This window comes from Peromyscus californicus, unplaced genomic scaffold (genome assembly GCF_007827085.1).
Source record: "Peromyscus californicus insignis strain IS unplaced genomic scaffold, ASM782708v3 Scaffold_7__1_contigs__length_154581171, whole genome shotgun sequence".
Classification (NCBI taxonomy): Eukaryota; Metazoa; Chordata; class Mammalia; order Rodentia; family Cricetidae; genus Peromyscus; species Peromyscus californicus.
Genome location: NW_026294595.1, coordinates 69,038,040 through 69,054,113, shown reverse-complemented (window position 1 = coordinate 69,054,113; position 16,074 = coordinate 69,038,040). Strand labels below are relative to the sequence as shown.

General features: G+C 53.1%; 1 protein-coding gene across 2 annotated transcripts in view; it reads left to right on the top strand.

Moving 5' to 3' along the window:
- Window positions 1–16,074, top strand: part of Tspan18 (tetraspanin 18) — a 139,869-nt gene that overhangs the window by 105,194 nt on the left and 18,601 nt on the right. For both annotated transcript variants that reach the window (XM_052724480.1, XM_052724479.1), the window contains 2 exons: window positions 12,451–12,532; window positions 14,651–14,723. In XM_052724480.1, coding sequence (XP_052580440.1) covers window positions 14,661–14,723 — 63 coding nt within the window. In that variant the 5' untranslated portion in view covers window positions 12,451–12,532; window positions 14,651–14,660. The remainder of the gene's footprint in view (window positions 1–12,450; window positions 12,533–14,650; window positions 14,724–16,074) is intronic.

Here is a 16,074-nt window from a genome sequence, read left to right as displayed (position 1 = left end):
GGCAGGAAAAGGAGGCCCAGACTGGAAAGAACCCGCTGAGTCAGCCACTGGAAGAGAAGTTGAGATACAGTCCCGGGCCCAGGGGCCTGAGAGGCTGGACCTCAGGGGCAAAATTGCTCTAGAAGGACTCTGCCTGAATGCTCACACTCAGTCTAGAGTCCCCTACAGGAAGGGCAGAGTCCATGCTTCTTGCCCCCACCTGGTAAGACAATGGGTCACTCTGCTCTCTGCAGGTGTCACAGTGATCTATATCCCCGGAGGCTGGGAGATCACCCTGGCTCCTTCCTGTGAGGGAGAACAGAGAGGGTCCAAGTTTGTCTTCAGAGACACAGGCTCTGGAAAGGCAAGATGGAGGGTGGGAGGGTTGGAGGGAACCAGGCAGCAAGGCTCCAGGCTCTGTGCTGTGAGAGTCACCCACGTGAGCCGCCTTTGGGACCCACGACTTTGCTGTGTAGCCTGGGGGTCTCTGATGGACGCTCTTCTCTGGCTCTAAAATGTGGGCCAGAACTGAGCAAAAGGGACCTCTGCCTGCACTGGAGAAATCGGGGAAGCCTTCATGACACAAGAAACATTACAGTGAGCCTTGCAGAGTCAGCAGGAGCTCTCTGGGCTGACAAAGGAGCACAGGTATTCTAGGCCCAACCACAGGCTCGGAGCATGGGGGTTAATGGACAATGATTTAATTTCATGGAGCATATATACAGTCCTTGTTTTAAAAAATAGAAATAAATGTAATGTAAAGAACAGAATTGAAAACCTCGGGAGTCAGCTAATATTGGATATAGTTTTGAATATAGGTAAGAAAGGCCTCTGCTGTAAGACCTCTCTAGATTCCAGGCAGAAAAGAGCAAGCAGTGAGCTGTCTCTTGGAAGCAGAGCTGGGTCTGTGGACAGACAGACTTCCTGGTTTGGGGTCTGAGGACAGTGGGGACACTGGGTGGACCCACAGGAGAACATTGGCTCTAAAGGAGCAGAGGGGATTCTTGGTCCTTGGGGGAGGGGCTTTGAGTACATGTCTTGTGGGGTAAGCCCGCTCAGTGGCCCAGGACTGTAGCCAAGTATCTGGGGGACCCCAAATGGCTTGGCTGGGTTTCTGAAGACTGTAGCTGTGGGCCGTGGTATCTGGAGAAGGACCTGGTGACATGGAAGTCACAATGGGATCATACCGGGTCTTCACATGTCTTCAAGATTTGGGCCTCTGATAGCCACTGACTGGAGTGGGGTGTGTCGTACAGGAGGGGTCCAGAGCCAGCAGTGGCTTCGCTGTTATGCAGTGGATGGCCCTCTGTCCTTCTGGGGACAGAGCTGTCGGCCAGGGCTGTGGGGCCCGGGGGCCCTCTCCTGTGGCTCACACTGTCACTCACTCTCCCACCCCCAGAGCCCTTTTCCCTGGGGGACCCAGTCTCACCACCCCTCACCCAAGTAAAGCAGTCAGAGCACTGGGGACACCCTGAGCTTCTGTCATGTTGTCCCCTGGACAATCCTGTCATCTAGAGTCCTATGGGATAAAGAGAGTACCAGAAGCCTATGGTCACCCGGAGGTCACCTTGCCAGCTGGAACAAGAAGGGCATATAGGTTTTGTGCAGTCTGTTCTCTGCAATTAGGAGGTGACAAGGACTCCAATTTATCCTAATTAATGTTAATGGGGGCCACTGCACCATGCCCCGAGATTAGGCAGCTCTGTTTGCATTGGAAAGTGGACTTGTGTGGCTATCTTGACCATCACAGGCAGGTGCTCCACCACGTGCCCAGCTCCTTCTGGTCTTCACTTTACTCTGAGAAGGGGCACACAGGTGCACATGTCCACTGACCATAGTGTCGCCTGGGTTCCTACTTGTGCATACACACACACGCACACACACACACGCACACACACACACACACACACACACACACACATACGCACGCACGCACGCGCACACACACACACACATGCACAGATGTGTATAGGCATGCACTCACACACACACACACACGTATATGAGTATACATTCACACACAGAGATGTATATAGGCATGCCCACATACACACACACACACACACACACACACACACACACACACACACACACAGAGCAGTACAACAGACTACCAGTCTTTCTAGATTCAGACCTAGTTTTGCAAAGCAGACCCCCAAACATAAGCCATGCTCCAGCTCTTACCATCGGAGACCCCTCCCCCATATCCGATCCTCCCAAGCCCCCAGCCATGGTCCCCCACAGGAGCAGTGAACTCGGCAGTGAAGCTGACTGTCTAAGCAGGGTAAACAAGCTTCCTCTGCCTGCTGCAGCAGGAGGATGCGTGACATCCAGTGTCCTGAACTCCAGGTTCCCTGCCCTCTGGGTCTGCCCTCATCCTGAGGGAGAGAGACAGGGAAGAGGCCTGACCCTGACCTCAGCTGGGCAGTGCAAGCCGCTGAGGAGGCTGTGCAGCGGCAGTGCTTTGCAAACAGGTGCTTGGTTCCTACAGGGCTGGGGAGCTCCTCTTAGGACTCAGGAATTAGCACTGGGCTTCCCACAACACCCTGGCACTTTCCAGATCTGGAAGCAGCAGCCCGACTTTGACGTTACACAACTGTGGATGGATTTTGAGGTAAAATGAAAAAAAAAAAATGTTTTCAGGATTGTGTGAGGTAAGAGGTGAGCCCGAGGCCGCTGTCCTCTCTCACGCTCACCTCTGGGCAGGGTCCTCCAAGTTGCAGAAATGTGTGGTGCTGGGTATCTTTTGGAAGGCCCCGAGGGTTCTGAGGAGGGACCTTTTGTGAGATTCGGTGTCATAAGATCACCAGTCAGCCGTTTCGTGCTGTGTGATGTTGACAAGCCTGTCCACATCTCGGATCCTCTGATAACTGGCCTAGACTCTGACTGTGTAGCTAACCTGGAACTCACAACCTTCCTCCCTTGTTCTCCCCAGTGTTGGGCCTACAGGGATGTGCCACATCTGAACCTGGGACCACTCTCTAGCGTTGGGCCTCACAGTTTGTGCAGCTGGTCCCGCGTCTCCCAGGAGGTTTTAGCCACGGCCAGATTGTAGCACGTGACTGAGGCCCAGGCCCAGATTCCTTCCCTTCCTCCTTGTCTCTTTTTTCCTTTTCCCAGCATCCACTAGGCCCTCTCTGCAGCAGACATCACACTCAAGGCTGGAATTCTCCATTGGTCAAACAGATGAGGTCTCTGTCCCCTCTGAGCTTTCTATCAGCCCTCTCTGAAGTAACTGGACACCTAGTGGGGACAGAGCCAGGAAGGAGGGGTCCTTGGGCCCTCTGTGACAAGGCCAAGCAAACACACGCATACTGCACAGCAGAGAGAGTCTCAGAATGGTGTGCAGGAGTCAAGGAGAGAAGGGCCTGGGCAGGCGCGGTGTGCAGGTCACACACAGGTTCTTCATCATCAGCTGTTCCTGCAGTGTGCAAGCACCAGGATCCTCTGCTGTCTCTGGAGTCACTGTATGGGGCTCAGACATGAAATGACTCGCTCAAGTTCACACAGCACCCACCCGCAGGCAGGGCCGGATCCACTCCGGATGGCCCGCTTTGAAGCTTGCTCCTCACCTCGGGCACCCAGCACAGCAAATGTGCAGCAGTGTTCCTGTGGGCCCTGGGAACTCCTCGGAGTCTGTGGGGTCTTCCTGTCCCCTAATTACCAGGCGGAGTGAGGAAATGAAACATCTCTCACATCCTTCCTCTCCAATGAGGAGGCTCCCAGGCCTCCTGATCTCAGCAGGGCCCTGTACTTCTCAGGCCACCTCAGTAAGTGGCTATGCACAGGGATGCCCGCATGCAGAGCCTCTAAATGAAAGGCAGCTGCCTCCCTCTGGGGGTCACAGCCCCAGGGCAAGGCTAGGGGACTGATGTCCAGGCCCCACATGAGGCTTCAGTAAGAGATGTGGTCCAGCTGAGTTGGTAAGAGGCCATCCATCTGGCCAGGAGGAGGTTGGTTCGTGTGTGTGTGTGTGTGTGTGTGTGTGTGTGTGTGTGTGTGCGTGCATGTGTGCAACTGCATGCACATACATGTTCATTTAGAAGGGAGAAGAAGTACCAACAGGGACCAAGAGCTGAAAGTCAGATGGAAGGCCAAAGATAGAGCCTGCCACCCGGGACCCAAGACCAAGAGGATAGAGCTTGGCAAAGGCCCAGAGGTAGCTGGCTGGCCTTGGAGTCTAAACTTGGCTGTGGAGTCCCTTACATCCTTAGGAACTGTGAGGAAGTTCCTATTTTGCCTGACTGGAGCATGGCATGGTGCTCCTGGAGCCCTCACTAGCACCTGACAGGGACTTAGAAGGGACACATTTCTGGAGACCACACTCTAGCTGTCATGTGAGCATGTAAGCATGTGTGTGACTTTCCCTAGCCAGCTAAGATGTGTGTGATATATAAGGGCCCCATGTGGCCCTGTGTATGGTGTAGTCAGTGCAGAGATTCAACATGCACAGCAGACTGTCTTCTCTCTGCTCTAGTGAAATTAACTCTTAACCCCTGAGCCTGCCGAGTACTCGTGGTGTTGCTGAGAACCTGGGTTTGTCCCAGCCTTGGATTTCAAGGGATGAAGTCTGTTTACACCATGTGCAGAACACAAGTCCATTTCCAAAAAGGACCATTCTAAGGCCTGCTGGCCCTGTTGTGTGGCCTTGTGGGACCTGAGACCTCAGGGTGTGGCCCAGGGGCATGGCTAAAGTTTTGCTTCCTAAGGAGTTGAGATAATGCCTCACTTCTGGAGGACTTCCCTGCTTCCTCCTGTGTGGACACTGAACATTTGAATGACTCGGGACCACAGGAGCATTTGGCCTCAGAATAGCTGAGGTCAGACAAGGTGATGAGCGGGGAGAGGATCCCACTGGCATATCTACTGCTCTTGACCATTGTTCTAGTCTCATTTCGGTTGCTATAGTAAAACAATCCAACCCAAAGCACCTTAAGGAAGAAAGGCTTTATTTAGCTTACAATTCCAGGGGACAGACCATCATTGCAGAGAACCCACAGAGGCACAGAGCCTGAAAGAGCTGGTCATTACCACATCCACAGTCAAGAGCAAGGAAAACCAGTGCACCCATGCTGCTGACTGCTTTTGCTCAGCTGGCTTTCTTCACTTTTACACAGCTCAGGCCCAGCCTGGGGAATGATACCACCCCTAGTAGACTGGGTCTTTCCACATCAATCAACAATCAAGACAATTCTCCAGCTAGGGCTCTCTTCCCTTACCGGTTGTGGCAAGACCCTGGGTCCCCAGGTTGCCACCACACCATGTTCTTTGAGGTGGACTTTCTAATTTTGGACAGCTCCACGCCTTGCTCTTCCAGCTTTGAGATACTGCCTACACTCACTGTCCCAGCCCGGGTGCCAGATGGAACCAGACTGTCTGGGTTCAAATGTTGACCCAAGAGCTGTGCTACTCCAGGCACATCACTTCACCTCTCTGATCTATAAAACAGACATAATAATTATACCCACTGCATGGGTTGTCACAGGAATTAAATGAGTTACTAGACGCCGTGCTGACATTTGTGCCCAGCACTTAGTAAGCATGTGTGTCACCGTGTCTTCTTATTCTTAACATCACTGTTATTGCCTCAGTCCCCTTTCCTACACTCATGTCTAACCCTCCGGTTTGAGCTGAATCCCTCGTTGTTCCTTAAAACCAGGCACCCAGCTTCTGTTCAGTGTTTCTCTGAAGCCAGACAACCTCAGAGCCAGGCCCACTCAGCTCCACTCCGGCTCTCTATGATGGCATTCTCTGGCAGGACTGATAGGCCGTGGCCCAAACTAGATAGCAGCAGAGCCCCAAGTATGCCTTGCCAGTGTGGGGAGTCATCAGTTCACAAGCTTTGGCCCCACCTCTCTTGTCCCCTTCAAGTCCCTCCTTGTCTATTCCCTTAGCTCCTCCCACCTGCCAGCACCAGCCAATGGGAGGAGCCGAGTGGATGATGACAATGATGACAGTTTCGCTGCCTCAGAGCCGCACTTGCCCATCTGAAAATCTGAAGCACCAAGCTTCTGGAGAGCTCATGTGATACTCAAGAAGTTTGGGGTTTGGGTATCAGGGGTTAGCGGTGCTCCAATAACCCGAGTTCCAGAAATCTGTACTGCTTCTGGTCCTAGGCATGTTGGATAAAAGCCAGGACGAAGTAGGGAGACCCTGCTAGAGTGCTACCCAGGAGAGCCAGCATCTCCCCCCACCCCCGCCTGGGAGCCTCTGAGTGTCATGGGAATGGTGACCAGCCTCCTGCACGTCTAAGCCCTTGCCTGTCTCCTTCCCACCCTCCCCCACCCATTTACTCCACACATCTTTCTTGATGACTCCAGGGAAGAGCTGGGCTGCTGCTTTTCATTTTTTTTTAATTTACGTTATTAATTAATATTATTATGGGGGATGTACGTGCCATAGCCATCCTATGGAGTTAGAGAACAATGTTGTAGTCCCATCTCTCTACCTTGACGCAGGTTCCAGGGACCTGACTTGTGTCATTAGGCTTACATCATGAGGTGGCGGGCACCTTTACCCCCTGAGCTGGGGAAGAAAGAAAAGAGGGCCCTGCCTCCCTCTCTCCCTCCCACCTTCCACTAGGCCTGGCCTCAGACTCCATGATTCATCTTCCTTTGGGCCTTGCTGGGGTTCTGCCACAGCCCCGCTTCTTTCCTTATCTGCCTCCTCCATCCTTTGAGCCCGACGCCTGCAGTCCGTCCTCTTTTGCTCAGGTCTCAGCCACCCCTCCTTGGGGCACGTGAGTAGAATAGATTGTAGCTGTCCTGGAGGACCCCCACCCCCATTTACTATCCAGTGAGCCCTTCAGGCCTGTGTTCTGTCTCTGCTACTAAGGCGGTTCCTGGCCCTGGGCCGTGGGAAGCCAGCCGTGGGGCCGAGGAGCTGGTAGGGGAAGGAAAGGGCCCGGAACTGCTCTCTCTGCACCAGGAAGGCATCTGCTGCCTCTGGGGAGACAGCCCCAGCCCCGGCCGGAGTCCGACAGTGTCCCAGCAGTTCGGGCAAGAGGGGATGAAACTCATTGCAGAGAGAGGCAGGTGGTGAGACGCACGGAATGCTGATAGGTACAGGGGGCTGAAGGAACCATGACATCATCTTGGCAGGAAAATTGAAAGCCAAGCGCCTGGGCCAAAGCAAACAATTCCAAGTGTAGCTGTGCTGCCTCAGCTCGGCTCCTTAACCTCTCTGGACCCTTCTCTCCACAAAACAGTCACTCACCTTTGCCTCCCTGGACGCTGTAAGAATCCAGTGAGATCATGAAGTGAAGGGCTTCTGGAGCTGTCAGGCAAAAGGATTCGTGCAGAGTTGGGCTGTGATTGATGTAAAGCAGGTGTGAATTTGGTTAGATACCAGAAAGAACTTCCCCACCTGCAGGGGCACAAGAGTGAGGCTGTCCTCTCTGAAGATCTTTAAGACCCATCGGCTGTGTAGAGACAGTGCTAATTCAGGCCTCAGTTTCCTCATCTGAGAAAGGGAGCTGCAATGGCTACCCTTGGTTGGTTAGTGGGCTGGGACCTGAGGTCTGTGCACATGCCTCCTGTTAGCTGCTGTGAGTGACTGGCTGGCACTGTGTTTCCTGACATGGTTCCTGACAGGCAGACTGGGTAGGAAGAGCACTGGCTTAGGAGCCATGCAGCCCTGGCTTGCAGCCTGCCGCTTAGTTTTGGGCAGGTTACTTCACTTCTCTGGTCAGCTCCTCAGCTGTCAGCCAGGGATGACAGCAAACCTACTCTGTGGGGTTATGGTGAGATCAGATGAGACAACGCCAGCATCCACAGGGAAATGCAGTTTCCCTTTTCCATCTGCAAGTGGGGAGTTCCTTCAAAACACCCTCCAGCCCAGTCCACCACATTCTCTCAGCCAGCAAGTTTCTTGTCTCTCCCTCTGCTTGACTTCTCCATGTCACCTGTTTGAGCCTGTCAGACACTTAGTCACAGCAATCAATGACCAGGAGCCTTCTTGCCTTTTCCTGCGGGGGCTGGGGGCAGCTCCATTAGGAATTCCTGGGGTCCCCTACCCCCTCCCTCCCACTCAGACCTGTGCCCCTGCCCTCCCAGTTCCCAGGCCCTCTTAATACCCGTGAACCCATTCAACATTTCAGTCTTGGATGTGTGATGGGCCAGGTTGCCCCAGCAACAGCACTGAGTATTTTGGGATGGATCACTAAGCCTTTCAAAGGGTTTCGTTCCAACCAGGCTCTGAGGGATGGGAGGTAGGAAGGGAGAGCAGATGAGGGTGAGGCGCAGCCACTGTGAGACAGAGAGGACCTGCTGAGCAAGGCCTGGGACCTGGACTTCTGCAGCTGATGTAAAGCCCAGCCCTTAGGACTACAGCGAGTTCAGCAGGCTGGCTGTCCCTGGAGTCACCTCCCTGGAGGACTTAGCCTGGGAAAGAGAACTTTGTCTCAGTAGTTCCCCCGGCCTCTAGTGTGTTTGGACTGATGAGCCATGTCCTCATCTGAAACACAGGAATGCCACCTCCCAGCGTGGAGGACCCAGCGAGGACAGTGTGCCAAGTGCTTTGGAGTGTCAGCCCAAGGCAAAGTACAGTTCTGAGGAGGATGCAGGGTAAAGGGCTGGGCAGCAGGCTGTCGGGGCTTGGGGTTCTGGGCATGCGTATGCCTTGTGAAATGAGAACTGGGAGACAGTCCCCACCAAGTTGCTGTCTTTGAGAATTCCCTGGTGGGTGGGACCCCAGGAAAGGTCTGAATTGCAGGGGCAATGGCAGAGCCCCAAACCTGGCTGAACTCACAAGTTTGATGGGGCCTCCCAGATGCTGCCTTGTCCCTTGGCCCCCAGACATTCACGGCTCACTGAGCACCCAGCAGGAAAGGCTGTCCTTTGAATTCAGTTTCACTACAGCAGCCCTCCCCTCAGGCACCACCCCTCTGGAGCCTAATTAGGCTTTCACCACCACCCCCCTTCCCTGTGTCTGCCCTGTGCCATGGGCAGACTCCCCGGGATTTCGGGCCAATTGCTTGTTTATGAGCCCAGCCCGTCTGTCTTGGGAAGAGGCCCAGAGGCACAGTCAGTGAGCAAATGAGCCCTCTCCACCCCCTAGCCAGAACTTGGTGGCCAAGACTGGTGCTGTTCCCACAAGTGCTTTACATGTTAGTGTGGGTTTCAGGGCCCCACTCAGCTGTGTATGGTTTTTCCAGTTCTGGGACCTTCTAGCCACTTGCCGGCTTCGTGGCTTCATCCAGTTAGTGACAAGATCGTGCACTTGGCTGAGGTTTCTGCTGAGGATCAAGTGAGCTTACAGGCCCTGGCATCATTATCAGCTTCCATTAAAAAAAAAAAAAAAAAAAGTCAGTCCTTTCACTGTCTCTCTCCGCCCCCTGAAAACCTCCAGGCCCCCTCAAGACACACTGGGCTGGAGAACATTATTCTGTGTCCGTCCTGGCATGTATGTCCAGGACACTCAGAAGATGTCGCTGTTAACACCTTTCTCTGAGGATTGGTTATTGATCTTCACTAGACTTGAGTGGTGGTGGTGGCCGTGAGGGAGAATACTGGCCTCCACTGGACCAAGCCCACGGCTGGTTCCGGTTGGTACTGGGAGAAGGGAGGAGAAGAAATGAATGTGCTGGGTGTTCAGATCTTTGCAGCTAATCAGGCTCTTCCGTCCTGGCAGTGACCATGGGCAGGGCATAGGGAGTTGGAGCTGAGTGTCTTCATGTTCCAGGTGAGGGGTGCAGGCTCCTCCAGAGGAGAGGAGACAGGAACACACACACACACACACACACACACACACACACACACACACACACACACACACACACACACACACACACACGCTTGTTCAGTAGACTCCGAACACTGACTGGTTGCACTGGGACCCAGCAATGGCTCTGCCCTGGACCACAGCACCCTCTGCTGGCACAGATGTATACAGGATAAACTGGGCCTGGGTGTGCTTCCTCAGATGGGGTCTCGGCATCCCGCTCTGGAGGCAGTAAAGGCAAAAGGAGTGATTTATGAACCCAGCTATTCTTACTCAGAGCACCCCTCCCAGCCCCATATCCCTGCAGATGGGCCAAGCTGCCATCTGGGGCCATGAGAGGGGCAAGATTAATAAAGCTGTCTGGCCCAGGCAGGAGCCTGCTGAGGAAAGCCCCAGGGTACTGCATAACCTCAGCCCCATCCCTGCCCTCTCTGGGCCTAGGGGCTCCCATCTGTCAGGGGATGGCAGAGCTGGGTACTGCCCCTACAGCCTCCAGCTGGTTCAGGGGAGGAAAAGAGCATCTTTCCCAGGCTCTGTGCTTGGCTACTCAGCTCAGGTCAGGGATGTTGGGGACCAAGGCACGGCTCTTCCTCTCTCAGGGCTTTCTCTGCCTTCATGTCCCATGGACACTATTCTGCCAGGAGCTCTGGTTTTCAGTTAAATGACCCATGTCTGGATCATAAAGATCTTACTAAGCAGATCGGTGAACTCAGGCAACTTAGTTGTCATCTCTAACTCAGTTTCCTTACTTGTAAGAGGGGATACTGGGACCCATCTCCTAGGTAAATATTGAATAAGAGAACACAGGAAAGGGCCGCGCAGAGCCAGGCACTTGATAAACACAGGCTCTATCTTACAGTTACTATTAATTGGCACAGTGTGGAATAATTCATTTGAATGTGGGGCCACTTAGGGCAAAGCCATTTGTACCCATGCCGACCATGCGCTGCATCCACGGTCCTCCCCACACCCGGCTCCACACATAACCAGTGGTCTGGGCCAGACATCCGTTTACTCCTGATGTGTGATAACACTGAGAGCCACAGAGCCTCAGCCTCCCACGTCTTCTCTCTCGTCTGGCACTATTGATTCTTTCTCCCCAGTTTGTTTTCAAAACTGACATTGCAGTTCTCAGAGTGACTGTCCCAAGGTCCCAAAGGACTTGGTAAGGCAGGGGCTGTCCCAGGCTCTAAGAAGCAGTGATGAAATGATTGGAGCCATATTTTCTAGGCAGACAGGAGCCAGACTGTGGGACAGGCTCCCCCAGGAGAACAGAGAGGAGGAATGGGGCAACAGGTGGGGTTCAGCCTCAAAGATGGGGAACCCTGTGTGCCAGCAGACAGCATATATGTGGTGGGTGCTCCTTGGCGAGGAGGTAAGTGCTGGCCACCCACTCCTCCTAGACACTGGGTTGGCTCCTGTGCAACCCACATTCCCTGCCCCCAGCAGTTGTATTTGGAGGAAAATGATGCACGGCACAATTAGGACCATGGCCTGGGATGATAGACAAGTGTGATGGTGCTGGACCAGGGCTGGGATCGGGCAGGGGAAGAGGAGCACTTGGGAAACTATGACCCAGCCCTGCTCCTCTAAGTCCCATGGCCAAGTATGGATTAGCTGCAGAGCCACACCTCTTGAATGACCCCAGAGCTGTGACAAGTCAGGTGGCTTCATCTTGTCCAGTGAACTATCCCTGTGGAAGTGTGAATGGATGGGTGGGTGGATAGTTGGATGATGGGAGGGTAGGTAGATGGGTGGATGAATGGATAGGTGGATTGTGGATGGATGGGTAGATGGATGGATAGGTGGACTGTGCATGGATGGGTGGGTGGATGGATGGATAGATGGATTGTGGATGGATGAGTGGGTGGATGGATAGGTGGATGGGGAGGTAAGTGGGTAGATAGATGGGTGGATAGGTAGGTGGATGGTGGATGGACAGAAGGACTGATGGATGGATGAATGGATGGGTGGATGGGTAGACAGATGAATCAGTTGACTGGTGGATGAGTAAAAGAAGGGATGGTAGGAAAAAGGAGAATCTGTCACCCAGAATATACTTCACTGGCCCCAAGTGGGCTTTCACTTGAGGAAGAGCATCTGAGCAGGTGTTTGAAGACCTTAAAATCCTCCCATCTCTCCTGGGAAGAACTCTCAACCCCCAGCTCCACTGGTAGAGTACAGACCTTCTCCTGGGTCTGTTCTCTAACACCGCCTGTAAGTTGGTCTGGGCTGTAGAACTCCCCCCACGTGTGATCAACACAAGCCTCCACAGAGTAAGCCCAGCTTCCTTTGCACTGCTGGGAATGGGCTGTCTAGGGGAACCTTCCAGCAAACCTTCATGCAGAACCAAGAAAGGCTCCCTGCATCAGACTTCTCCCTGATGGAAGCCTGTGGTTGCTGGGAAGGACTTGGTGGCATGGCCCTGCTGCACAGGTGTGATAGATGCCCAGGTGGCATCAGATGGGTGGCCACCCAAGCCTGCCACCTCAGGGCAGCATTGATGAAGACCATGGCAGAAACCACATGAAGACATGGCTCGTGTGCAGCCAGCAGGGTACTGGGGACAGCTGTGTAGGAAGGAGATAGCCAGAGCAGCAGCCCTCCCCAGCCAGCATGGCCTCACATCTTGACAGCTTCTCATTAGTGCCATGGCCAGTTAGCAAGCCGTCGCCGGTGTGCACATCCGGAGCCCTGCGTTCATTGCGCCTCAGTGCCCAATATCCTGTAACGGTCAACTTTCTCTTCTAGGACAAGCTGGGCTGGTGAGAGACACACCTCAGTCCCTCTGACTAGGAGACTTCGTCCTGCTGACTCCCGGAAAGCTACCCAGGTGACACTTCCGCCCCCCGACATTGACCCCAACTCTGACTCTGTCCAGTCTGTGAATCCTTTCCCGTACCTCTCCTTGATCACTCTCTGTCATCTGTCCCCTTCAGTTTCTAGTTGTTGACTCTGCCATTCTGTCTTCTATTTCTCTTTTCCACCACGCGTTCATTCACTCACTGATGAAGTTGTGTTAACTGATGCCACTGTGCCGGTCTGTCCTGGACACTGGAAGTGTCTCAGTGAACACACTGGCCATGGCTCTTGGGGAAGCATGTCTCCCCGAGGCCCATGTGTACTTTTGAATAACCACACAGCACCCACAGAAGGTGGTGCCCACAGGGTGCTGGGCTGCCCCAGGCAAGGTTCATCACTGGCTGGCTACATGTCATTGGTCACATTAATACTTCTCAACTCTTCGGGAAGAATGATGACTTTCAGTGATGTGCTGGTGACGTAAGGTACCCAGGCCAATCCTAAGTCAGCACTTGGTTGTGTCAGATCTAAGCACCCCTCAAAGCCTTAAGTTTCTATTCTACTTGAAGCAGTAAGTTGCATGGCATGCAACTGTAAGCCTAGGACCCTCAGAGGCTTGGATGAGGGCTCTCTGGGCAACAGGTCCAGGCTGTTACTCCTGTCTCCTGGGGTTGTCTTGAGGAAGGACATGCCATGCTTCTAGGCCAGGATTGAAGGACTTTATCTACGTAATGGCCTTCCTTTATCAAACATCCATCATTCTCCCGAGCAATCTGAAAACAGGGTTTCCTCCCCAGGGAGCTTGTCTACTTCTAATCTAAGACACTGTGCTCTAAGCCTGCTGGAGATGAAGGGCTGAGTCCCGGGCCCGGGTAGGGGTGGAGAATACTGAAGATAACCAGGGTTTGCCTGGCCTCAGGGAACTCAGTTAGAGAACTGCTGACTGCAGCCATGCCTCCCAGTGAAAACCCCTGTCCTGTAAACTGCCCCTTTCTCCCTCCATGCTGCAGCAAGGTCCCTGGGGTTCAGGGAATGTCTGGACAAGAGGGAGGAGCTGACAGGATGGAGTCTTCAGCTAGGTATGGAGGGGGACCCTGCAAGGGTCCAGCTTTTTAATCCTCCACCTCTGCAAGTCTCCAGGGAGCCTGGCATTTCGGGGCCATTTGGGGTCTAGATTCTAAAGCAAAAACCCACAGATACTGTGTGATTTGGGCAGCCTTGAGGGGGGTAGGGGTGGTCTGTCCTCACAGCCTTCATTACAGCTGTTCCCCACATTCTGGAACTCAGTGGAGTGAGGACCACCACAACGGACCTTACACTCCATGGACAGTCTCTTTCTTGGCACCTATTTGTGTGTGTGTGTGTGTGTGTGTGTGTGTGTGTGTGTGTGTGTGTGTGTGTTTTGTGTAGTGTGTGTACATAATATATGGAGTGTAATAGTGTGCATGTATGTGTGTGTGTACATAATATGTGGAGTGTAATAGTGTATGTGTGTAGTGTGTATCCATAATATGTGGAGTGTAATAGTGTGCATGTATGTGTGTATGTACATAATATGTGGAGTATAATAGTGTGTGTGTGTAGTGTGTGTACATAATATGTGGAGTATAATAGTGTGTGTGTAGTGTGTACATGATATATGGAGTGTAATAGTGTGTGTATGTGTGTGTGTAGTGTGTATATGTATTATATGGAGTGTAATAGTATGTGTGTGTGTGTGTAGTGTGTGTACATAATATATGGAATGTAATAGTGTGTGTGTAGTGTGTATGTGATATATGGAGTGTAATTGTGTGTGTATGTGTACGTAATATATGAAGTGTAATAGTGTGTGTGTATGTGTTATATATGTACATATATAGTGTAAAACATATGGAGTGTGAATGTGTGTCTGTGTGTGGTGTGGTGTGTGGCATGCACTTCAGAGGACGGTGGCAGACCAGAGCCAGGGAACTAGAGAATAAGAATTAAAGTGCCAGATTAAAGTTCTGGCTGTCCTTACCCAGTGCTGACCCAACAAGGAGCCAATCTTCGCCCTTGAGAGAGGAGTTGGGACCGGGGCTCCTGGGAGGGGCCGGGCTGGGCTCCAGCTGGAGGAGTCTGTCTGGGTGTCTCCAGGTGAGGAATTGAGTGACCTTGTGTTTTCTAGACGGAACACCATGGAGGGCGACTGTCTGAGCTGCATGAAGTATCTGATGTTCGTTTTCAACTTCTTCGTATTTGTAAGTGCGCCTGGGTCTCCCCGGGTCTCCCCTGGGTCTCCCCTGGGTCTCCCCTGGGTCTCCCCTGGGTCTCCCTGGGTCTCCCCTGGGCCTCCCCTGGGTCTCTGGTCTCTGCTGCTGACAAGCCTAGCCTCCTCCCTAAAATGGCCACAGGAAGCTAAGTACCCACAGCTAGATGAACCTGACCAGTGGGCTTCCGGGAAGGCCTGACATTGACTGCCCTTTTCCTGAGTCCCCACCTCTGTTCCCATCACAGCAGACATTTCAACCAGGCCCTGAGACGGGACGGCCTCTGGCAAAGGACAGGCTAGAGGGACTAGGGAGATGGCTCATTGACAACCCGAGTTCAGTCCCTAGAACCCACACAAAAAGCCAAATGTGAAGGTACATGCTCGTAACTCCAGCTCTGGGAGACATCCCCGGGACTTGGCCTAACCTAACACTGTCCCAAAAAGTGTGGCTGGCTCCTGGGGAACAACATCTAGGGTTGACTTTTCTCCTCCACATGCACACACACACACACACACACACACACACACACGCACGCACGCACGCACGCACGCACGCGCGTCTTCTTACCATGCCCCCCAAGATGATCTAGCCAGGCTTGCAGCCATCTGTGTACCTGGAAGCTTCTCAGAGGAGCCTGCCTTGGCACCCCAGCTCTGCGGCTTGGAAACACATTTCATCACTCCGAATCTCAACATCTTCATCTCTCCTTTTTTGTTTGTTTGTTTTGTTTTTCAAGACAGAGTTTCTCTGTGTAGGCCTGGATGTCCTGGACCAGGCTGGTCTTGAACTTAGAGATCTGCCTGCCTCTGCCTCCTGAGTGCTGGCATTAAAGGCGTGCGCCACCACCGCCTGGCTGACATCTTCATCTCTTAATGACTCACTAAAACAGGTTTTTTTTTTTAAATTTAGCAAGATAATGAACAAGCTGACTAGAATGTGGCCCGCACAGCACAAGTCAGTCCATCTCCCTCCAAACCATGGGCTGGGTGTGAAGGGGCAGAGGCCCTGGCATCAGGAAGCCTCTTCCATGCTAGCAGCCCACCCAATTCCCTACTGAGGCCCGCAGCCCCTTCCAGTAGCAGAGCCCCACCCTCCACTTCTTGGGCCTCCACGGGCTTCCCTGACCAACCCTGGCTCTCTAGCTCAGGCACCACCACTGGCCCCTGGGGACAGTCCTGGAAGAATAGTCCCTTTGCTAGCAGTGGCAGGCTGTCTGCATTTCTGCCTGTTCCATTTCACATCTTGTGTTTCCTTGGAACCCACTCCCAGACCTTGGAACTAGGCAGCCTATAGACAAAGTGGCATTCTCCTAGCTGGGGACCCCAGCCCATTTTTCCCA